This window comes from Salmo salar, chromosome 10, assembly GCF_965601325.2.
Source record: "Salmo salar chromosome 10, fSalSal1, whole genome shotgun sequence".
Taxonomy (NCBI): domain Eukaryota; kingdom Metazoa; phylum Chordata; class Actinopteri; order Salmoniformes; family Salmonidae; genus Salmo; species Salmo salar.
In genome coordinates, this window is record NC_138300.1 from 78,615,702 (window position 1) to 78,641,453 (window position 25,752).

The 25,752-nt window shown below is 40.6% G+C and overlaps 1 protein-coding gene across 1 annotated transcript in view; it reads left to right on the plus strand.

The window, feature by feature from the left end:
• Positions 1-25,440, plus strand: part of LOC106561036 (chemokine-like protein TAFA-5) — a 148,480-nt gene extending 123,040 nt beyond the window's left edge. Inside the window, exons 4-5 of the mRNA XM_014124602.3 lie at positions 6,970-7,104; positions 24,423-25,440. Coding sequence (XP_013980077.1) covers positions 6,970-6,978 — 9 coding nt within the window. The 3' untranslated portion in view covers positions 6,979-7,104; positions 24,423-25,440. The remainder of the gene's footprint in view (positions 1-6,969; positions 7,105-24,422) is intronic.
• The last annotated feature ends 312 nt before the right edge of the window (positions 25,441-25,752 follow it).

A 25,752-nucleotide genomic window follows, 5' to 3' on the forward strand; every position in this document is an offset into this window, starting at 1 on the left:
ATTATATGATTACATGCTCTTTGGCTATTACCTCTCTCTTGAGCATGTGGCAGGCTATAAATGAACATTCTGTGGTATATCATCATTGAGGAATGAGATTACTGTAATCAGTCATATTTGGCAGCAGACATGACGAGTCCATGTGAAGACACAGAAAGAAGCAAGCTATGGTTCAATCTCATACACTGTCAGCAGCCAAACTCTGACCCTATGTCTGCAACACCTTTTTGATAAAGAGTATTGGCATGAACTAGTGTGTGTGTGTGTGTGGTGTGTGTGTGTGTGTGTGTGTGTGTGTGTGTGTGTGCGCGCGCGTGCATGCATGCATGCGTGTGTGCTGCTATGCTATCCATGAATATTTGACCAGAAATGTGTGTGAATACATTTGCATGGATATGTTTTCATTTTCACTGTACATGTACATGGATGTGAGTTTATGCACACTTGTGTTTGTTGCCTTATATGTGTACATACAGTGTGTGTTTGTTTGTGCCCAGTGACGTGTTAAAAAAGCTCCTCCGATTGAGTGAATGCATGAGTGGACAGCACAGAGATCTACGGATGACAGGCAGACAGGGCTGTGGTGTAGCCCTTTCCCTAATTGATCCCATTGGGCAGCCAGGCTTTAACGGGTCCAATCAAAACACAGGTTGAACACAGTCACCATGGAGTGGCCAGCTGCTCGTCTAAGCACTCTACAGCTGAGTAAAGGTTGTAGGAATAGCCTACCCATCACAAATCCTAACATTGAGCATTATGGAGATACAATGCTAGACTGGCTATAGGTCAGGACATACGGTGCATTCGGAAAGTATTCAGACCCCTTGACATTTTCCACATTTTGTTACGTTACAGCCATATTCTAAAATGGATTAAATAGTTTTTTCCCTCATCAATCTACACACAATATCCCCATAATGACAAAGCATAAACAAGCTCTATCTGGACCACTCAAGGACATTGAGACTTGTTCCGAAGCTACTCTTGTGTTGTCTTGGCTATGCGATGTACTGACTAGTCTCTCAGTCCCTGCCGTTGAAAAACATCCCCACAGCATGATGCTGCCACCACCATGCTTCACCGTAGGGATGGTGCTAAGTGTCCTCCAGACGTGACACTTGGCATTCAGGCCAGAGTTCAATCTTGGTTTCATCAGACCAGATAATCTTGTTTGAGTCGTATGGGTGCCTTTAGGCAAACTCCAAGCGAGCTGTCATGTGCCTTTTACTGAGGTGTGGTTTCCATCTGGCCACTCTACCATAAAGACCTGATTGGTGGAGTGTTGCAGAGATGGTTGTCCTTCTGGAAGTTTCTCCCATCTCCACAGAGGAACTCTGGAGCTCTGTCAGAGTGACCATCAGGTTCTTGGTCACCTCCCTGACCAAGGCCCTTCACCCGCAATTGCTCAGTTTGTCCGGGTGGCCAGCTCTAGAAGGAGCCTTGGTGGTTCCAAACTTCTTCCATCAAAGAATGATGAAGTACATTGTGTTCTTGGTGACACGATCCTGTTTTTGCTTTTTCATTATGGAGTATTTTGTGTAGATTGATGAGGAAAACATTTAATTGAATACATTTTAAAGTAAGGCTGTAACTTAACAAAATTTGGAAAAATTCAAGAGGTCTGAATACTTTCCGAATGCACTGTAAGAGGCAACAATAACCTCACCTCAGCATTGTCAATGCTATTTCCCCTCTCTAACTACGAGAAACAATTACGTTATTCCTCATATTACTTCCAATGTTTTAACTATGCTGCTTATTGAAATAAAAATGTTTGTTTTCTAATCATAATATGACTGGAATTGAGCATGGGATTCACCTTGCCTCATTATCTTTATCAACAATGTATCCTTAAGCATCTATTACTTATACCTATATTCCACTACGTTGTGTCACTGTGCTTTACTATGTGTCTTAAATTCTTCCCCATTCTTCCAAATATCACTATGCGTCATCCTGTGCTATCTATGCTACATTACCATGACTACAGTGCCTTGCAAAAGTATTCACCCCCTTGGCGTTTTTCCTAAATTGTTGGATTACAACCTGTAATTTAAATAGATTTTTATTTGGATTTCATGTAATGGACATACACAAAATAGTCAAAATTGTTGAAATGAAAAAGAAAACAAAAACGGAAAAGTGGTGCGTGCATATGTATACAACCCCTTTGCAATGATGCCCCTAAATAAGATCTGGTGCAACCAATTACCTTCAGAAGTCACATAATTTGTTAAATAAAGTCCACCTTACATTACACAAAGTGTCACATGATCTTAGTGTATATACAGTGCCTTGCGAAAGTATTCGGCCCCCTTGAACTTGGACCTTTTGCCACATTTCAGGCTTCAAACATAAAGATATAAAACTGTATTTTTTTGTGAAGAATCAACAACAAGTGGGACACAATCATGAAGTGGAACGAAATTTATTGGATATTTCAAACTTTTTTAATAAATAAAAAATGGAAAAATTGGGCGTGCAAAATTATTCAGCCCCCTTAAGATAATACTTTGTAGCGCCACCTTTTGCTGCGATTTCAGCTGTAAGTCGCTTGGGGTATGTCTCTATCAGTTTTGCACATCGAGAGACTGAAATTTTTGCCCATTCCTCCTTGCAAAACAGCTCGAGCTCAGTGAGGTTGGATGGAGAGCGTTTGTGAACAGCAGTTTTCAGTTCTTTCCACAGATTCTCGATTCGATTCAGGTCTGGATATTGACTTGGCCATTCTAACACCTGGATATGTTTATTTGTGAACCATTCCATTGTAGATTTTGCTTTATGTTTTGGATCATTGTCTTGTTGGAAGACAAATCTCCGTCCCAGTCTCAGGTCTTTTGCAGACTCCATCAGGTTTTCTTCCAGAATGGTCCTGTATTTGGCTCCATCCATCTTCCCATCAATTTTAACCATCTTCCCTGCCCCTGCTGAAGAAAAGCAGGCCCAAACCATGATGCTGCCACCACCATGTTTGACAGTGGGGATAGGGTGTGTTCAGGGTGATGAGCTGTGTTGCTTTTACGCCAAACATAATGTTTTGCATTGTTGCCAAAAAGTTCGATTTTGGTTTCATCTGACCAGAGCACCTTCTTCCACATGTTTGGTGTGTCTCCCAGGTGGCTAGTGGCAAACTTTAAACTACACTTTTTATGGATATCTTTAAGAAATGGCTTTCTTCTTGCCACTCTTCCATAAAGGCCAGATTTGTGCAGTATACGACTGATTGTTGTCCTATGGACAGAGTCTCCCACCTCAGCTGTAGATCTCTGCAGTTCATCCAGAGTGATCATGGGCCTCTTGGCTGCATCTCTGATCAGTCTTCTCCTTGTATGAGCTGAAAGTTTAGAGGGACGGCTGGGTCTTCGTAGATTTGCAGTGGTCTGATACTCCTTCCATTTCAATATTATCGCTTGCACAGTGCTCCTTGGGATGTTTAAAGCTTGGGAAATATTTTTGTATCCAAATCCGGCTTTAAACTTCTCCACAACAGTATCTCGGACCTGCCTGGTGTGTTCCTTGTTCTTCATGATGCTCTCTGCGCTTTAAACGGACCTCTGAGACTATCACAGAGCAGGTGCATTTATACGGAGACTTGATTACACACAGGTGGATTCTATTTATCATCATTAGTCATTTAGGTCAACATTGGATCATTCAGAGATCCTCACTGAACTTCTGGAGAGAGTTTGCTGCACTGAGAGTAAAGGGGCTGAATAATTTTGCACGGCCAATTTTTCAGTTTTTTATTTGTTAAAAAAGTTTGAAATATCCAATAAATTTCATTCCACTTCATAATTGTGTCCCACTTGTTGTTGATTCTTCACAAAAAATTACAGTTTTATATCTTTATGTTTGAAGCCTGAAATGTGGCAAAAGATCAAAGTTCAAGGGGGCCGAAAACTTTCGCAAGGCACTGTATACACCTGTTCTGAAAGGCCCCAGAGTCTGCAACTCCACTAAGCAAGGGGCACCACCAAACAACCAGCACCATGAAGACCAAGGAGCTCTCCAAACAGGTCAGGGACAAAGTTGTGGAGAAGTACAGATCAGGGTTGGGTTATAAAAAATATCAGAAACTTTGAACATCCCACGGAGCACCATTAAATCCATTATTAAAAAATGGAAAGAATATGGCACCACAACAAACCTGCCAAGAGAGGGCCACCCACCAAAACTCACGGACCAGGAGGCAACAAAGGCAACAAAGAGACCAAAGATAACCCTGAAGGAGCTGCAAAGCTCCACAGCGGAGATTGGAATATCTGTCCATAGGATCACTTTAAGCCATACACTTCACAGAGCTGGGCTTTATGGAAGAGTGGCCAGAAAAAAAGCCATTGCTTTAAGAAAGAAATATGCAAACACATTTGGTGTTCACCAAAAGGCATGTGGGCGACTCCCCAAACATATGGAAGGTGATACTCTGGTCGATTCAAATTGAACGCTATGTCTGGCGCAAACCCAACATCTCTCATCACCCTGAGAACGCCATCGCCATAGTGAAGCATGGTGGTGGCAGTATCAGGTTGTTCAATGGCAGGGACTGGGAAACTGGTCAGAATTGAAGAAATGATGGATGGAGCTAAATACATTGAAATCCTTGAGGGAAACCTGTTTCAGTCTTCTAGAGATTTGATTGAGACTGGGACGGAGGTTCACCTTCCAGCAGGACAATAACCCTAAGCATACTGCTAAAGCAACACTCGAGTGGTTTAACCTCTTACATCTAGACATTCCGCTAGCGGAACACCTGCTCCAATATCCAATGATAGGCGTGGCGCGAATTACAAATTCCTCAAAAATACAAAAACTTCCATTTTTCAAACATATGACTATTTCCCAGCATTTTAAAGACAAGACTCTCCTTTATCTAACCACACTGTCCGATTTCAAAAAGGCTTTACAGCGAAAGCAAAACATTAGATTATGTCAGCAGAGTACCAAGCCAGAAATAATCAGACACCCATTTTTCAAGCTAGCATATAATGTCACAAAAACCCAGAAGACAGCTAAATGCAGCACTAACCTTTGATGATCTTCATCAGATGACAACCCTAGGACATTATGTTATACAATACATGCATGTTTTGTTCAATCAAGTTCATATTTATATCAAAAAACAGCTTTTTACATTAGCATGTGACGTTCAGAACTAGCATACCCCCCGCAAACTTCCGGAGGAATTTGCTAATAATTTACTAAATTACTCACGATAAACGTTCACAAAAAGCATAACAATTATTTTAAGAATTATAGATACAGAACTCCTCTATGCACTCGATATGTCCGATTTTAAAATAGCTTTTTGGTGAAAGCACATTTTGCAATATTCTAAGTACATAGCCCAGGCATCACGGGCTAGCTATTTAGACACCCGGCAGGTTTAGCCTTCACCAAAATCAGATTTACTATTATAAAAGTTTGATTACCTTTTGTTGTCTTCGTCAGAATGCACTCCCAGGACTGCTACTTCAATAACAAATGTTGGTTTGGTCCAAAATAATCCATCGTTATATCCAAATTGCGGCGTTTTGTTCGTGCGTTCCAGACACTATCTGAAAGGGTAAATAAGGGTCGTGCGCATGGCGCAATTCGTGACAAAAAAAATCTAAATATTCCATTACCGTACTTCGAAGCATGTCAACCGCTGTTTAAAATCCATTTTTATGCCATTTTTCTCGAAAAAAGCGATAATATTCCGACCGGGAATGTCCATTTAGCTAAACAGAGGAAAGTAAACAAAGCTTTCGGTCGACGCGGGCACGAGCCTGAGTCTCACAGTACTGTAACCAGCCACTACCCAAACGCGCTACTTTGTTTCAGCCAGAGCCTGCAAAGCCACGATTCAGCTTTTTACCGCCTTCTGAGACCCTATGGCAGCCGTAGGAAGTGTCACGGGACAGCTAAGATCCTCACTCTTCAATAAACAGAGACAAGAAGAACGACACCTTGTCAGACAGGCCACTTCCTGAATGAAACCTTCTCAGATTTTGGCCTGCCATATGAGTTCTGTTATACTCACAGACACCATTCAAACAGTTTTAGAAACTTTAGGGTGTTTTCTATCCATATGTAATAAGTATATGCATATTCTAGTTACTGGGTAGGAGTGGTAACCAGATTAAATCGGGTACGTTTTTTATCCAGCCGTGAAAATACTGCCCCCTAGCCATAACAGGTTAAGGGGAAACATTTAAATGTCTTGGAATGGCCTAGTCAAAGCCCAGACTTCAATCCAATTGTAAATCTGTGGTATGACTTAAAGATTGCTGTACACCAGTGGAACCCATCCACCTTGAAGGAGCTGGAGCAGTTTTGCCTTGAAGAATGGGCAAACATCCCAGTGGCTAGATGTGCTAAGCTTATAGAGACATACCCCAAGAGACTTGCAGCTGTAATTGCTGGGAAAGGTGGCTCTACAAATTATTGCTTTTGGGGGGTGAATAGTTATGCATGCTCATGTTTTCAGATTTTCTGTATTAATTCTTGTTTGTTCTTCTTTTTTGTGTGAAACAAAAAAATATTTAGCATCTTCAAAGTGGTAGGCATGTTATGTAAATCAAATGATACAAACCCTCAAGAAATCTATTTTAATTCCATGTTGTAAGGCAACAAAATAGGAAAAATGCCAAGGGGCTGAGTACTTTCGCAAGTCACTGTATGTATCTAAACATTGTGCAATCACAAATCATTTTTTTTCTTCTATCAAACATATTGGGAATTCCTGGAGATACAATATAGGTATAGCACTGCAATAGAGAACGTTTCAATTGCTACAGTTGAGTTTTATTTGTTCACACAAAAAACTTTAATATATTGAACTATTGAACCCAAGTATACATTTTCACAGCACAAAAAAAGTGTTAAGCTAACCAAGGAAAATGTAATACCACTCTTAATTTAGTATAGGATCCATGCTTCTCTTCATCTCTATGCATATGACCAAACCAACTCTCCCTGTGATTTCAGGCCCTTTGACAACACACACACAAAGACAGAAGGCATTTCCAGCCAGACAGACAGCAAAAGTCAACCTCTTTTCAAGGACAGACAGGAGAGAAACAACAAACTGCAGATCCTGGCAGGCTAGAGCGACACAGCAAGGTACAGATGAATTCTCCCCTCAATGTCATATGCATGATTACTCCTTTGTGATGGCAAATTGCACACTTGTTTTCTCTTCCGTAATGATGTAACAGCATCTAATGAAATATTGAACACATTCAAAAATGAACAGTGAATTCTCAGTGATGAACCTGTAGGGTTTCAATGTTAACATATTTATGATATCTGAAATGATTAGTGTTTTCGATCCCTGTCTAATCAGCTTTAGTCAATAATAGAGGGGAGATTCAATCTTCATCTTTTCTTCAAAGGCAGAATAGGCAGTGGGAGAAAATAAAAGTGTATAAGACAGGTTGAATTATCCCTACCTCACTATTTTCTCTCTTTTGAATTCCTATTACAGATGTACAAGATGTCATGAATTAGTCAATGCATACTTGCCCAAAGGTGCATATGTTCAAAGTCTTCACCTGGAAGCAATTACGAAACTTCCTTTTAATGGACAAAAATATGTATTTTACTAGAAGACCTGCTATCTGGAAATATATATGTAACTGTCTGCCTATTTCGGGGCATAAAGTTATAGTCTGTGCTACATATCCACTGTAGTCTGGCTTGGAGTCATGCAGTCATATGATGCTACGGCTAAAGAAAAAAGAAACACAATAAGAAACCATGTGTATGTGCAGTGTATTCATACATTTCTATCATGGTATCTTTGTTTGTAGTCTGCTTGTGGATATCTGTCAGTTAAATGTATGATTTATTGTTAACCTGTGACCCACTGGGCACACTACGTCATTTCAATATGGTTAACAGGGTAATATTTGGTTGAGATGTTCATCAATGAGATTACAACCTATATTCACCCACTCAAAAATACAACCAAAATCCAATGGAAAAACAATGTCAGATTTCTGGTTTAGTTGTCACAGAAAAGTCTATCACTGCACTTTCAACCATTTAAAAGCACAGCAAAGTTCAAATGGGAATTGTCATATTATTTATTTATACAACTGATATAACTGTGCTTCATCTAATAGCAGAACCAAATGACCTGGATTGCAGTTGAGATTACATTAAAAGTACACGGTGCATGTGATCAATGCCGTTCGAGATTCTGTGAGATCATTACAGCAATTGTGAAGATCTCCACAGACATGCAACAACCTCTACATGCTATCTTGAACATGCACACTTTTTATGATTACATAAGAAGAAATGTATAGTTCTAGTAACTTCAAAATGTGGCCATGTACTGTATGTGTTACTCATTTTGAGGTTGAATGTGACATTGGAAGGTTGATAATGGCGCCGAAAATGGCTGCCGTTTTACGGGCTCCTAACCAACTGTGCTATTTTGTGTGGGGTTTTTTGCATTGTTTGTAACTTATTTTGTACATAATGTTGATGCTATCGTCTCTTATGACTGAAAATAACTTCTGGATATCAGAACAGTGATTACACTCCTCGAACTTGACAAAGTTTTTTCTTTAATGAGTCCGACGCGAAGGATATACTGCTTCACCAGGCCCAAAACCCTGCCATTCGCTTGAAGAAAAGACAGAAATACAGGGGGCGGGGATTGGGTTGCCTTATGAGAATTCGTCGGTGCATCTAACATCTGTTCCCTTGGCCAACGTGGAATCATTGGAAAATAAACTGGATGATCTCCACTTGAGACTATTCTACCAACGGGACATTAAAAACAGTAATATCTTATGTTTCACCAAGTCGTTGCTCAACGACGACACGGATAATATTCAGTTGGCTGGGTTTTCCGTGCATCGGCAGGACAGAACAGCTACATCTGGTAAGACGGGGGGGTATGTCTATTTGGCAATAACAGCTGGTGCGCAATGTCTAATGTTAAGGAGGTCTCGAGGTATTGCTCGCCTGAGGTAGAGTACCTCGTGATAAACTGTAGAACCCTTATCTACCAAGTGAGTTTTCATCTATATTTTCGTATCTGTCTATTTACCACCACAAACCGATGCTGGCAATAAGACCACACTTAACAAAATGTATAAGGCCATAAGCAAACAAGAAAATGCTCATCCAGAAGCGGCGCTCCTAGTGGCCGAGGACTTTAATGCAGGCAAACTGAAATCCGTTTTAGCTCATTTCTACCAGCATGTCACATGTGCAACCAGAGGCAAAAAAACTCTAGACCACCTTTACTCCACAAACAGAGACGCATACATTTCTGCCAAAAAACCCATTTTGATAAAAAATATATTTTTTACATTCAAACAGCTCTCCTGTGAAGTCATGACATACGCCTAGTTTCCTGAATGGGGTCACATATTGAATTGTGTTTGGTTGACAACGCAGCCAAATATCAACATTTAAATGAGATGGAACTGTCCAAGCAGTAGATACATCTGAGCCAATGGCTTAATCCCATTATTTAACCTATATTTTTGGTAGAGTTGGAGACATGAATCCAACATATCATTAGTTAGCTTGTCAACAAGTTAATGGGCTATTTATTGTATTTCAAAAGGGATATTAAATTGTGAATTAAAGCATCTGCAAAATGGCATATACAGTACCAGTCAAATGTTAAGCTACACCTACTCATTCAAGGTTTTTTTCTTGGTGGGGCATATTATTCTGTTTTAATGTTACTCCTGAATCACTATGAAAAATATAAAAAAAAATATTGAGTGTATTTTTACAAAACTGAGATTTCTTTTAAAGTCCTAAGTGTGGGAATACAGGTGAAATCAGTTACTGACGTGGACATGGTGGTGTAGCAGGAAGATCGGAATCCTGTGAACCAAGATGTTATGAGTTCAAATTAAGTTAAATTCAAATTAGGACATGTTGACCCTTTAGCTCAGCGTGGATGTTGCCTGTAATCCATTGCTTCTGGTTGGGGTATGTACGTATGGTCACTGTTGGGACAACATCATCGATGCACTTATTGATGAATCCAGTGACTGATGTGGTGTACTCCTCAATACCATCAGAAGAATCCCGGGAACATATTCCAGTCTGTGCTAGCAAAACAGTCCCATAGCTTAGCATCTGCTTCATCTGACCACTTTCTTATTGAGCGAGTCACTGGTGCTTCCTGCTTTAGTTTTTGTTTGTTAGCAGGAATCAGGAGGAATTATGGTCAGATTTGGAGGGCAAGGGAGAGCTTTGTACAGGTCTCTGTGTGTGGAGTAAAGGTGGTCTAGATTGTTTTCCCTCTGGTTGCACGTTTAACATGCTGGTAGAAATCAGGTAAAACAGATTTGAGTTTTCCTGCTTTCTAATCTCTGGCCACTAGGAGCGCCGTCTCTGGGTGAGCGTTTTTCTGTTTACTTATGTCCGTATACAGCTCATTGAGTGTGGTCTTAGTGCCAGCATCGGTTTGTGGTGCTATGTAGACAGCTATGAAAACTCTCTTGGTAAATAGTGTGGTCTACAGCGTATCAGGTGAGCAAAATCTTGAGACTTCCTTAGATGTCGTGCACCAGCTGTTGTTTACAAATATACATAGACCGTCACCCCTTGTCTTACCAGAGGCTGCTGTTCTATCCTGACGAAAATGCTTCAAACCTGCCAGCTGTATGTTATCTATGTCGTCGTTGAGCCACGACTCGTGGAAACATAAGATATTACAGTTTTTAATGTTCCTTTGGTAGGGTATATGTGATCTAGTTCGTCTATTTTATTATCAATTGATTGTACGTTGGCTAATAGGACTGATGGTAATTGTAGATTATCCTCTCGGCAACGGATCCTAACAAGGCACCCGAATCTTCGTCCACGATACCTCCTTCTCTTTCTCCTGCGAATTACAGGTATGAGGGCCTTGTCGGGTATCTGAAGTAAATCATTCCCGTCCAACTCGTTGAAGAAAAATTATTCCTCCATTATGGGGTGAGTATTCACTGTCCTTATATCTAGAAGCTCTTTTCGGTCATAAAACACAGTGGCAGAAACAGTATGTACAAAATAACGTACAAATAACGTGAAAAACCATGGACAATTGGTTACGGGATCATAAAACGGCAGCCATCTGCTTCAGCACCATTTCAGGTCACTTTGGGGAATGGTGTTTTCCCGCTAATTGATTGCATTTTGTAACTTTCACGCTTATAGGCTACTGCCATGTGCACATTGCTGTGTTTATAATGTGAATAAATAGCCTTAAAGTTTATCAACATTTTAAGTTGCATTAGCCTCATTGCTTTAAAAAAATGTTTTATGCCAGTGGGATCTATCGCATTCCACAAATGTCCCAGACTATGTTTGGAATATTTATTTCTCGTACAGAACAGGTCCACTTTTGTACTACGGGGGATAGTAGATTGACATAGGCTAGTGATTTTGCAGTTCATAAGGCCTACTCATCTTGCTGGCTGAGGATAAGTAAATGTGGAAAGTTGTTCCAATATCTTCAATATGCGCCTAGGAATTTGATAAGGACACACGCAGTTGCATCCCCGATCTGTGTCTTCACTTGCAGCATGTGAGAATGACCCGATATGCTTGTGAGAAGGACCCGATCAAGTGACAGATATTGGCTAATAAGAATTGAGATATCTGAGAGAGCCATGTGAGTTAGAGTTCCATCGGAGCACACATCCGGGAGAAAGGAATTATAATTATTATATTCAGCTCAATGGCACAATGGCCACTGGCCGCAAAAGGCATGTTTTTTTTTGGGGGGGGGGGCATTACGACCACACAAAGGGGATGCCGCTGGGAAATTCAAGACATTATCAAGTGCTTGTCAAATTGTCAATGAGAGACTGATGAAGTGTGTGCAGCCTGCGCAAAAAACACTGCAGAGCTCATGCCCTTCATGTAACTTTTTTCAAATGTAAAATGTATATGTTTCAAAGGTCTGCGTCAGTGGCTTGTAGCCTATGCGTGGAAGCAAGTAGGTGCTAAATGTGTTTATATTAATTAACGGTCAATTACCGTGAGACTGGCAGTTATATGCTTGACAATCACCGGCTGACAAAATTTCATGACCGCCACAGCCCTACTTATGGAACAAACTGTTAATAAAAAAATCCTGTAATTTTATAGTAAGTTACCGGCAAATAAGTCAAACTGAATTTTGTTAGTAAATATACAACACCAAACTATATTCAGGAAGTACACAGAAATTATAATTATAATTAAATTATTTTTCATACTGGAAAATTAGAAAGTAGAATTTGTTTTACTTTTTGAATTGACTGGAGTTTAAATGGAATTTACCTCAACATTGGTTAGCACACTTGGGACTTGAACTCATAGCATCTTGGATGCATTCAATAACCTCTGGATTTGAGGCACACTGTCTGTAGCATTTCCATACACATTCAATACCTATAATATATCTCTGCACTTAGCAAAAGCGTGCCATCTGCACTGCTATTTTAGTTATCAGTTATTCTAACAATTCTCTTATCGTTGATTACACTTATTTATTTCAGCAATTTGAGGGTTTTCAGTATAGTTGTCTTAGGTTGGTGGGGCATATTATTCTGCTTTAATGTTACATCTGAATCACTATAATAAATATAATCGTTTTCTTGAGTGGTGGTGTAGCAGGACGATCGGAATGCAGTGAACCAAAATGATGTGAGTTCAAATCCCAGGTAAGGACATGTTGAAAACAATTGTGTAAATTAACATACACAATGAATTCATGTGTGTCAAAAATTTAAGTTGAAAACAGGGCATCACGTGTGAAATCTCGTGAAAATTTGAATCCACATGTAAAAGTTTAAGCAATCACGGAAAATACACATGTGAAACTTCATGTGACATATCATCAAGTGAAGCATTCCAAATACACATTGTTTCACATGGAAAATGACACATGTGAAGGTTTCCAAAAACAGTGATTCTTAATATGCATACTATCGTGCTCCACACTCTCATGCTCCGAGTGCATTCTCAACCACATTCTCTTGAGTACGTTCTTGAGAGGACGAGAATGTGGAGAATGCATAAAACAGTACATTTGAGAAGCACTCGCACTCAATGGCAGCAATAGACGATTAACCTGTTAGGGCTAGGGGGCAGCATTGACACGGCTGGATAAAAAACATACCCGATTTAATCTGGTTACCACTCCTACTCAGTAACTAGAATATGCATATACTTATTACATATGGATAGAAAACACCCTAAATTTTCTAAAACTGTTTGAATGGTGTCTGTGAGTATAACAGAACTCAAATGGCAGGTCAAAACCTGAGAGATTCCTTTACAGGAAGTGGCCTGTCTGACCATTTCTGGAACTTCTTTGCCATCTCTATCATTTACTAAGGATCTCTGCTCTAACGTGACACTTCCCACGTCGTCCATAGGCTCTCATAGCCCGGGAAAAAAGAGAATGTCGTCATTCCAGCCCCAGGCTGAAACACATTATCGCCTTTCTCAAGTGGCCCATCAAGAGACACTAGCTTATGCGCGTGACCCCGACCGCCCCCGCCTTTGGGATTTTTTGCTCTGTTTGCCGAAAAGGAGATTCCCTGTCGGAATTTTACCGCTTTTCTACGAGAAAAATGACGTAAAAATTGATTTTAAACAGCGGTTGACATGCTTCGACGTACGGCAATTGAATACTTTGAATTTTATTGTCAGGAATTGCGCCAAGCGCGCGACACTTCTTTACTATTTCGGATAGTGTCTGGAACGCACGAACAAAACGCCGCTATTCGGATATAACGATGGATTATTTTGGACCAAACCAACATTTGTTATTGAAGTAGACGTCCTGGGTGTGCATTCTGACGAAGACAACAAAAGGTAATGACATTTTTATAATAGTAAATATGATTATGGTGAGTGCTAAACTTGCCGGATGTCTAAATAGCGAGCCCGTGATGCCTGGGCTATATACTTAGAATATTGCAAAATGTGCTTTCACCAAAAAGCTATTTTAAAATCGGACATATCGAGTGCATAGAGGAGGTCTGTATCTATAATTCTTAAAATAATTGTTATGCTTTTTGTGAACGTTTATCGTGAGTAATTTAGTAAAATGTTAGCGAATTCCCCGTAAGTTTGCGGGGGGTATGCTAGTTCTGAACGTCACATGCTAATGTAAAAAGCTGGTTTTTGATATAAATATGAACTTGATTGAACAAAACATGCATGTATTGTATAACATAATGTCCTAGGGTTGTCATCTGATGAAGATCATCAAAGGTGAGTGCTGCATTTAGCTGTCTTCTGGGTTTTGGTGACATTATATGCTGGCTTGAAAAATGGGTGTCTGATTATTTCTGGCTTGGTACTCTGCTGACATAATCTAATGTTTTGCTTTCGTTGTAAAGCCTTTTTGAAATCGGACAGTGTGGTTAGATTAACGAGAGTCTTATCTTTAAATGGCTGTAAAATAGTCATATGTTTGAGAAATTGAAGTAATAGGATTTTGAAGATTTTGAAAATCGCGCCACAGGCTGGCAGTGGATGTTACGTAGGTGGGACGAATTCGTCCCGCCGGTCCCATAGAGGTTAAAGATATACACAAAGCAAACGTGTTACTTCATAATTATCAGCTAGATATGTGAATCTTAACTTCTTGGGGCTATGTGGGACGCTAGCGTGCCACCCGTGGTGCACCCTATCAACAGCAGGTGCATTTCAAGAGCGGCAAATTTGAAACCAAATAAATGTCAAAATTCAAATTTTTCAAACATACAACTATCTTACACCCTTTGAAAGATAAACATCTCCTTAATCTAACCACGTCATCCGATTTTAAAAAGGTTTTACGGCGAAAGCATAAAGTTAGATTATGTTAGGAGAGTACATTGACAATAGCTGTGTGTAATGTTTTGTCAATTCAAAGCCAGGTGTCACCAAAACCATAAAACCAGCTAAAATGATGCACTAACCTTTTACAATCTCCATCAGATGACACTCCTAGGACATTATGTTAGACAATGCATGCATTTTTAGTTCTATCAAGTTCATATTTATATCCAAAAACAGCGTTTTACTATGGCATTGATGTTGAGGAAATCGTTTCCCTCCAATAACCGGCAGTCAAGTCAGCACCACAAATTAAATAATTAAAATTAGAAAACATTGGTAAAATATTATATTGTCATTTAAAGAATTATAGATTTACATCTCTTGAACGCAATCAACTTGCCAGATTTAAAAATAACCTTACTGGGAAATCACACTTTGCAATAATCTGAGCACTGTGCCCAGAAAAATACGCGTTGCGATACAGACTAGACGTCATGTTGGGGAGATCTAAAATCGAAAATACTATGTAAATAATCCATTACCTTTGATTCTCTTCATCAGATGTCACTTCCAGGTATCACAGGTCCATAACAAATGTAGTTTTGTTCAAAAAAGCTCATCATTTATGTCCAAAAATCTCCGTCTCGTTAGCACATGATGTAAGCCAGCCGGACTTCTCGTCATGAACGAGGGGAAAAAATATATTTCCGTTCGTTCAAACATGTCAAACGTTGTATAGCATAAATCATTAGGGCCTTTTTTAACCAGAACATGAATAATATTCAAGGTGGACGAATGCATAGTCTTTTATAACGTATTGGAACGAGGGTACCCAACATGAAGTAGCGCGCCAGGTGTCTAATGGGACATCACCGTTCCATGGCTCTTGTTCGGTCAGATCTCCCTCCAGAAGACTCAAAACACTTTGTAAAGGCTGGTGACATCTAGTGGAAGCAATAGGAAGTGCCAAAATATTCCTAAACCCCTGTGTTTTTCAATGGGATAGGTTTAAAGTCAATACAACACATCAGGTATCCACTTCCTGTCAGAAAATGTCTCAGGGTTTTGCCTGCCAAATGAGTTCTGTTATACTCACAGACACCATTCAAACAGTTTTGGAAACTTTAGAGTGTTTTCTATCCATATATAATAAGTATATGCATATTCTAGTTACTGGGTAGGATTAGTAACCAGATTAAATCGGGTACATTTTTTTTATCCAGACGTGCAAATGCTGCCCCCTAGACCCAACAGGTTAATCTGATTATTAGTCCTGCCCAGAAACTAGAATATGCATATAATTATTAGCTTTGGATAGAAAACACTCCAAAGTTTCTAAAACTGTTTGAATTGTATGTGTGAGGATAACAGAACTCATTTGGCAGGTCAAAACGTGAGAAGATTCTGTACAGGAAGTACCCTGTCTGACCATTTCTTGAACTTCTTTGCCATCTCTATCCATTACAAAGGATCTCTGCTCTAACGTGACACTTCCTACGGCTCACATGGTCTCTCAGAGCCCGGGAAAAAGCTGAATGACGTAATTCAAAGCCCTGGCTGAAACACACGAGCGCTTTTGCTAAGTGGTCTATCAGAGGACAAAGGGCTTAGGCTCGTGCACTGGCCGCCCCCGTCTTTCTGTTTTTCCCTTTATTTGCCGAAACACAGATTCCCGGTCGGAATATTATCGCTTTTTTACGAGAAAAATGGCATAAAAATTGATTTTAAACAGCGGTTGACATGCTTCGAAGTACGGTAATGAAATATTTAGAAATCTTTTGTCACGAAATGCGCCATGCGCACGACCCTTATTTACCATTCGGATAGTGTCTAGAACGCATGAACAAAACGCCGCTATTTGGATATAACGATGGATTATTTTGGACCAAACCAACATTTGTTATTGAAGTAGAAGTCCTGGGAGTGCATTCTGATGAAGAACAGGAAAGGTAATCAAACTTTTCTAATAGTAAATCTGATATTGGTGAGTGCTAAACTTGCTGGGTGTCTAAATAGCTAGCCCTGTGATGCCGGGCTATCTACTGAGAATATTGTAAAATGTGCTTTCACCGAAAAGCTATTTTAAAATCGGACATATCGAGTGCATAGAGGAGTTCTGTATCTATAATTCTTAAAATAATTGTTATGTTTTTTGTGAACGTTTATCGTGAGTAATTTAGTAAATTCACCGGAGGTTTGCGGGGGGTATGCTAGTTCTGAACGTCACATGCTAATGTAAAAAAGCTGGTTTTTGATATAAATATGAACTTGATTGAACAAAACATGCATGCATTGTATAACATAATGTCCTAGGGTTGTCATCTGATGAAGATCATCAAAGGTTAGTGCTGCATTTAGCTGTGGTTTTGTTTTTTGTGACATTATATGCTAGCTTGAAAAATGGGTAGTCTGATTATTTCTGGCTGGGTACTCTGCTGACATAATCTAATGTTTTGCTTTCGCTGTAAAGCCTTTTTGAAATCGGACAGTGTGGTTAGATTAACGAGAGTCTTGTCTTTAAAATGCTGTAAAATAGTCATATGTTTGAAAAATGGAAGATTTCGGATTTTAGAGGAATTTGTATTTCGCGCCACGCCCATCATTGGATATTGGAGCAGATGTTCCGCTAGCGGAACATCTAGATGTAAGAGGTTTTAACATAGCAAGATAAAATATTATACTTAGGCAAAATATGAGTAGGCAACATATGGCACGGACAGACATGGCAGCTCTGCTACAATCGGTCACGCGTGATTGGCTGGGCATTCTATGTCCTTTTTTCTATGCTTTGTATTTCTTTGTTTTGGCCTGGTATGGCTCTTAATCAGGGACAGCTGTACATCGTTGTTGCTGATTGGGAGTCATACTTAGGCAGCCTGTTTTCCTTTGGGGTTTGTGGGTAGTTATTTTTTGTTTTGTACGTTTTGTGACCTGACAGAACTGTTGGCTGTCGTTCATTTTCTTGAATTGTTTGAGGTGTTTCTTATTATTAAATCATTAATATGAACACTCACCACGCTGTGCTTTGGTCCCCTTCTTCTACAGACGACAAGCGTTACAGAACTACCCACCACCAAAGGACCAAGCAGCGGAGGAAGCAGCAACAGGAGGACTATACAGAGTCATGGACCTGGGAGGAGATCCTGGACGGGGCAGGACCATGGCACCAGGCTGGGGAATATCGCCGCCCGAAGGAGGAACTAGAGGCAGCAAAAGCTGAGAGGCGGCAATATGAGGCAAGGCAGTGCAGCAGGCAGGAGAGGCAGCCCCCAAAAATGTTTTTGGGGGGGCACACGGGGAGATTGGCGGAGTCAGGCGATAGACCTGAGCCAACTCCCCATGCTTACCGGAAGCAGTGTAGTACTGGTCAGGCACCGTGTTATGCGGTAAAGCGCACGGTGTCTCCAGTACGCGCTCATAACCCGGAGCGTTACATGCCAGCCCCCCGCAAGTGCCATGCAAGAGTGGGCATTGAGCCAGGGCGGATTGTGCTAGCTCAGCGCGTCTGGTCTCCAGTGCGCCGTTTCGGTCCAGGGTATCCTGCGCTGGCTCTTGCGCACTGTGTCTCCGGGGCACTGGGAGGGCTCAGTTTGTCCTATGCCTGCGCTCTGCCCGTGCCGGGCGAAAGTGGGCATTGAGCCAAATGGAGAGGTGCGTGTAGCAATCATCAGATCTCCAGTGCTCCCCCACAGCCCGGTTCGACCTGTGCCTGCTCTCTGGAGGGGCTGAGCTAGAGTGGGCATTCAGCCTGGAGGAGGGGTGTCAAGCCTACGCACCAGATCTCCAGTGCTCCCCCACAGCCCGGTCTATCCTGTACTTCCTCCACAGACCAGGCCTCCAGTGGGTCTCCCCAGCCTGGTCTATCCTGTGCCTCCTCCATGGACCTGGCCTCCAGTGGGTCTCCCCAGCCTGGTGAATCCTGTGCCTCCTCCACGGACCAGGCCTCCAGTGGGTCTCCCCACCCTGGTCTATCCTGTGCCTCCTCCACGGACCAGGCCTCCAGTGGGTCTGCCCAGCCTGGGGAATCCGCAGCCAGAGTCGCCCGCCTGTCCTCCGGCGCAGCCAGAGTCGCCCGCCTGTCCTTCGGCGCAGCCAGAGTCGCCCTCCAGTCCGGGGGCCCGCGGCGAGGAAGCCCGCTCTAGAGGCGCCACCAAAGTGGGGTGAGCCAGTGGTGGAGCGGGGTCTGCGTCCCGCTCCCACCCAGACCCTCCCCTATAGGTTCAGGTTTTGCGGCCGGAGTCCGCACCTTTGTGTGTGGTGGGGGGGGGGCGGTACTGTCACGCCCTGACCTGAGAGAGCCTTTTTATGTCTATTTAGGTTTGGTCAGGGTGTGATTTGGGTGGGCATTCTATGTCCTTTTTTCTATGCTTTGTATTTCTTTGTTTTGGCCTGGTATGGCTCTTAATCAGGGACAGCTGTACATCGTTGTCGCTGATTGGGAGTCATACTTAGGCAGCCTGTTTTCCTTTGGGGTTTGTGGGTAGTTATTTTCTGTTATGTACGTTTTGTGACCTGACAGAACTGTTGGCTGTCGTTCATTTTCTTGTATTGTTTGAGGTGTTTCTTATTATTAAATCATTAATATGAACACTCACCACACTGCGCTTTGGTCCCCTTCTTCTACAGACGACAAGCGTTACACAATCTCCTAAGCAACTTTGCAATATTATGTTTTTTGGTGTGTTATTTCTCTCAAATATATTTACAGTACCAGTCAAAAGTTTGGACACACCTACTCATTCAACATTTTTATTTTTTTACTATTTTCTACATTGTAGAATAGTATTGAAGACATCAAAACTATGAAATAACACATATGGAATCACGTAGTAATCAAATAGGTGTTAAACAAATCAAAATATATTTCTTCAAAGTAGCCACCTTTTGCCTTGATGTACTTTGGGTGGTGGACCATTCTTGATACATACAGGAAACTGTTGAGGGTGAAAAACCCAGCAGTGTTGCAGTTCTTGACACACTCAAACCGGTGCACCCTCCACCTACACCATAGCCCATTCAAAGGCACTTACATCTTTTGTCTTGCCCATACAATCATCTCTCAATTGTGTCAGAGCTTAAAAATCATTCTTAAACCTCTCTCCTCCCCTTCATCTAGACTGATTGAATTGATGGAAGTGGATTTAGCAAGTGACATCAGTAAGGGATAATAGCTTTCACCTGGATTCACCTGGTCAGTCTATATCATGGAAAGAATTTTAGTACACTCAGTGTATCTGGGGAAGGGTATGAAACAATTTCTAGAGTGTTGAGTTTCCAAGAGCACAGTGGTCTCCATTATTGGGAAATGGAAAACATATGGAACTAATCAGACTCTGTCTAGAGCTGGCCATCCGACCAAACTGAGCAACCGGGCAGGAAGGCAAGAACCCAATGACTACTCTAAGAAAACTACAGAGTTCCTTGGCTGAGATGGGTGAAACTGCCAGAAGGACAACAATCTTTACAGCACTTCACCAATCTGGGCATTATGGGAGAGAGGCCAAACGGAAGCCACTCCTGAGAAAAAGGGACATCACAACATGCCTGGAGTTTGCAAAACGGCACGTGAAAGACTGAGATCATAAGGCAAAAGACTTTGTGGTCTGATGAGACACAAATGTAACTCTTTGGCCTGAATGCAAAACTCTATGTATGGAGAAATCCAAGCACAACTCATCATCTGTCTAACACCTTCCCTACCGTGAAACATGGTGGTGGCAGCATCATGCTATAGGTATGCTTCTCAGCAGCAGGGAGTGGGAGACAGGTAAGGATAGAGGGAACAATGAATGCAGTCAAATACAGGCAAATCCTTGGTGAGAACCTGCTTCAGAGTGCAAACAACCTTAGACTGGGGCACAGATTTACATTCCAACAGGACAATGCAGCCAAAGCAATGCTGGAATGGTTTTAGCACCAGAATGTGAAAGTCCTTGAGTGGCCCAGCCAAAGCCCAGACTTGAATCCCATTGAAAATCTGTGAAAAGACTTGAAGATTACTGTTCACCGCTGCTCCCAATCTAACTCAACAGAGCTTGAAAAAATCCCAAATCCACATGTGCAAAGCTGATACACACATACCCAAGATGATCTATCTTCTTAATTCCAAGCATAGACGCATTGGGGAAGACACCCTGGTTCCTGTTTTTACAGTATTTGGTATGACTCGGACAGGGATCAAACTCCCAACCTTTGGACTGACACTCCAACTACAAGGCCACTGAGTTGGTCAAAATAAATACTGCAAGTTAACTTAATACCTGTGGTTTCAACGAAGGGGTGCGATGCAAGGGGACATTTTTTTCATTATTGAAGTATCAGTCATCAATATAGCTAGAAATCCAATTATTTAAACTAAGCACTGGCCACTATATCCTCTATATCAGGATAATGGTGGAGGAAACATTATGAAGTGTGCATGACATTGTATTGTTAGTGTAGGGACAGTGACTTATGCTGCCACTCCAGTCCATTTTGCCATAGGCATACCTCAGTTAATTTGCTTTGTGAAAACCCTGAGAGCATGTAGGGAAGAAATCTTGCTTCACTTTGTAATTTCCTCTATGATTTTGTATAATTTTATGCATAACCAAATCGCTTGAGTGCAATGTGGAGCCCCACACTATCTTTGGTACATTAGGGCCGTGGCAAATCGCAGTGAATTTGGAACGACCCTGATTACATTTAAAAGCTTTATCTGTGTATGGAGAAGATCCGTCACACTCTAACTCCTGTAATGTTGGGTCATCATAGGACTTAACACAACTGTGGCAGGGCTGGTATTTAATTGAATTAAGGCTCAGTCAGACAGTGAGATCTGCCTCACGCCACAGTATTCTCCACTTCATTTACATCTTTTGCGTGTCTAATATCAACCTGAGAAACAGCTTGGCATCTTAAGAGAGAGTTCATTCACTGAAATAAACGTCACACAGTCAGAGAATACAGAACATATAATCCCTTGATCAAATGAAGAAAGAGCTCTAACTCAAACAGATGGTAGGAAGTTGGCAGTTTTTTTCCACTGTGCAATTTCATATACCGAATTTAATACATGTATATGGAGAAATAGTTAATATTGTAACACGTTTGCGTCTCAGAGAGAGAGAGAGAGAGCACCACCTTGTAAATGTACAGCAGTGGTGTAAAGTTCTAGTTAAGTACTTTTTTGGGGTGTATCTGTTGGTGTATCTATTGTGTATCTATCTGGTGTATCTATTTTCTATTTTTCATTATATTTTTCTATTTATTTTTTTACCCCTTTTTCTCCACAATTTTGTGGTATCCAATTGGTAGTTACAGTCTTGTGTCATGGCTGCAACTCCTGTACGGACTCGGGAGAGGCGAAGGTTGAGAGCCGTGCGTCCTCTGAAACACAACCCAACTAAGCCGCACTGCTTCTTGACACAATGCCCACTTAACCCGGAAGCCAGCTGCACCAATGTGTTGGAGGAAACACCTAGCGACCGTGTCAGCGTGCACTGCGCCCGGCCCAGGAGTTGCTAGTGCGCGATGGGACAAGGACATCCCTACCGGCCAAACCCTCCCCTAAATCAGACGACGCTGGGCCAATTGTGTGCCGCCCCATGGGTCTCCCGGTCACGGCCGGCTACGACAGAGTCTGGAATCAAACCCAGAATCTCTAGTGGCACAGCTAGCACTGCGATGCAGTGCCTTAGACAACTGCACGTCTCGGGAGGCCCACTCTATTTCTATTTTTGACTACTTGTACTTTTACTTCACTATATTCATAAAGAAAATATTGTACATTTTACTCCATGCATTTTCCCTGACAACCCAAAGTACTTGTTACATTTTGAATGCTTATGAAAATTTTGAAATTCACGCACTTATCAAGAGAACACATGGTCATCCCTACTGCCAATGTTCTGGCAGACTCACTAAACACAAATAATAATGTCTGAGTGTTGGAGTGTGCCCCCAAAAAATGGTGCCGTCTGCTTTTCTTAATATAAGGAATTTGAAATGATTTATACATTTACTTTTGATACTTAAGAATATTTTAGCAATTACATTTACTTTTGATACATAAGTATATTTAAAACGAAATACTTTTTTACTTTTACTCAAGTAGGATTTTACTGGGTGACTTTCACTTTTATTTGAGTAACTTTCTATTAAGTTATCTATACCTTTTTATCATAATTGGGTACTTTTCCACCACTGATGTACAGTATCTGCAGTTAGAAATATTGGTGAGTAGTCAAATAGTAAATAGTAATTTCACTACAATTTGCAGTAGTTTGGTGGTAGTTGAACTAAATTCAAATCTAAGTAATGTTTTCAGTATTTCATTATTATTTTTTGCCATGTAGAAGTGTAGATAACTACTGGAACTACACACTACCTTTTGCAAAAATAAAATGTGGGTGATGTAAGCAATCATTTTCTTTCTTTTTGTGGCATCAGACCTGACTAATTCTAACTAGAAACATTGTTTTTGGTTATACGTGGCTAAATTACACATTATGTTAATACACGATCCAAAGTGATCTGTTCTTGCAATTTGTAGTCTGACATTACAGATTTACAAATTATTTTCACAAAGTAGTTTGGATGTAGTGAACTACTTTTTCAAAGTAAACTATATTTTTCTGAAGGGAAGCTTTAGTGTAGCTTAACGTCTTCCAGTGTGACCTAATTGGTAGCTTGCTCAAGCCACAAAGTTTACTGAGTCACACATACAGTGGGGTCCAAAATGATTGACATCCTTGATAAAGATGAGCAATACTGACTGTATAAAATAAATAATTACAATACTGAGCTATATTGTATGATAAAAAAGTAATATGTTTTTTCTTACCAGAATTACAGATAATTCTAAATGAATTGTGAATAATGATGAGTGAGAACATTACAGAGGGTAAAATATCATACCCCCAAGACATACTAACCTCCCCTGTTATTGGTAATGGTGAGAGGTTAGCATGTCTTGGGGGGTATGATCGTTGACCCTATGTAATTTTCTCACTCATCATTATTCACAATTCATTCAGGATCCACATTCATGTAAAAGTGTTTAGAAACATATTATATTCTTATTTACAATAAAAGTGACTCCAAAATGACACAATACATTATTTACCATTCATTTCTATTGGACACAAAATAATGTGAAACACAATCAAAACGAACTGAAAATGCATCCATCAAGTTTGTAGTGTAACAACTTCATGTAGTCATTGCATGCTATAGTAATATGGGACCAATTACTACACTTTTGACTACTTTATTTATAAGAATCTTGAGGGGTGTCAATAATTTTACCCTTATCTTTTTGAGAAAAAAAATATATTACTTGCTGAATGAAATCTCTTTCTTAAACAATTTTCTTAGTATAAAATAAAATAAAAAAATTGCATACAATATAGCTTAGTATTTGAATTATGTATTTTATGCAGTCATTATTGCTCATCTTTATCAAGGGTGTCATTCATTTTGGACCCTCTGTAGATGTAAGATGCTACATTGAGTTGCCTGAATTGATGGGATGGCCATTTTATAGATGGTGGCTGTCACCACCAACACATTGCTTACACAAGCAGAAGGGCTCTCATTGCAGAGCCAGATGTAGCGTGTCGTTATGGATTCTCTGCTCCCCTGATGGCTGTTGTGTTCCTATCGATTCTCAGGTCTCCTGACGATAGCGGGGAAAGACTCTCCGGAAAGAGAGAGGGGATGGTGTGTGAGCTGCTTCCCATGGTCAATCGTCACCGCCTGTGTGGATCATACGTTGTCTTATCCTCAGCTGTCCGTCCATTGTCCTGTGCAACAGAGTGAAATCACATAAAATCTACGGTGCCAAAGGCCCGGACTCCGAATACAGGAGCTGGAGCTAAACATCGAACCGATGGACTCTGCAATACTGTATTATTCTGTGGGAGACCAAACGTATTTTTCAGTTGAATTTGAATAATTCCAAAGTGGGTCGTCTTGAACTTCTGGATATGACCCAGGACGAGATTCTCTTTTGGAGTTTTCACCTGGCAACTCCTCTGTAGTGTTTTTACAGAATACAGACCAAAGTTAAAAACCATGTTATGGAGGACACAGTGGACTATGGGATAAGGGGTTTAGAGACTTATTAAAGTTGATAAAACATGCAATCCTGTATTCCCACTCACGCTTTGATAGACATACACACAAATGTACACATGGTGACTTATTTCGCAGAGTAATTGTGTACAAATGAATGACAATAACTGGATGGTAAAAGAAAGTCAAAGGACATTGTATAATTTGTCAATGACATTTATTTTAGACTACTAAACTGTACTTGTGTACTCACTGCTCTATTTTGAACATTCATTAAATCAGATTTACATTTTCCATTGCTATATTTTGAAAATTTGCAGTCAGCATGGCTGGTTATAGTGAAACAAGCAAATCATTTCTCACCAGGAAAGAAGAGGAGGAAAAGAGTAAATCCGACATATCTGTTTGGGGGAAAGAAACATTACATGTATTTTCAAAAGCCTAAAGTTATATATTTAACAGTTTTATATGTTGTATCTTTGTAGAAAACCTTAGTTAGCACTGGAAATGTGGTCACATTGCCAATCATAAACTGTGCATACACAATGAGCTATGTCCTTAAGCTACTGGTCTGTCTTGTTCATTTGAACAAAGTCAAGTGGCTCTGCCTTTTCATTCTGTTGAATTATTTTTTCATCATAAAATCAACTATTTAACATAAAATGAGGTGGAAAGTACAATATTAAAGCAACCAGACAATAGTACAGAACCCGTTTAAGAAGAAAGGTTATATTTTCTACATTTGTAGCCCACAGTTACCTTTGTGAAAATGTTGCACAATTTCAGGTTTTAATTTTCAAACCACCTTTACTACTTTAAACAACCAAGCTACTGCCATATTTAATGGAAGGGGGAGACACAATGAGACATTTCATGATTCTCAAACTGGTGACTACAAAGTTTGCAACTAAAGCTCAGAAAGTTATA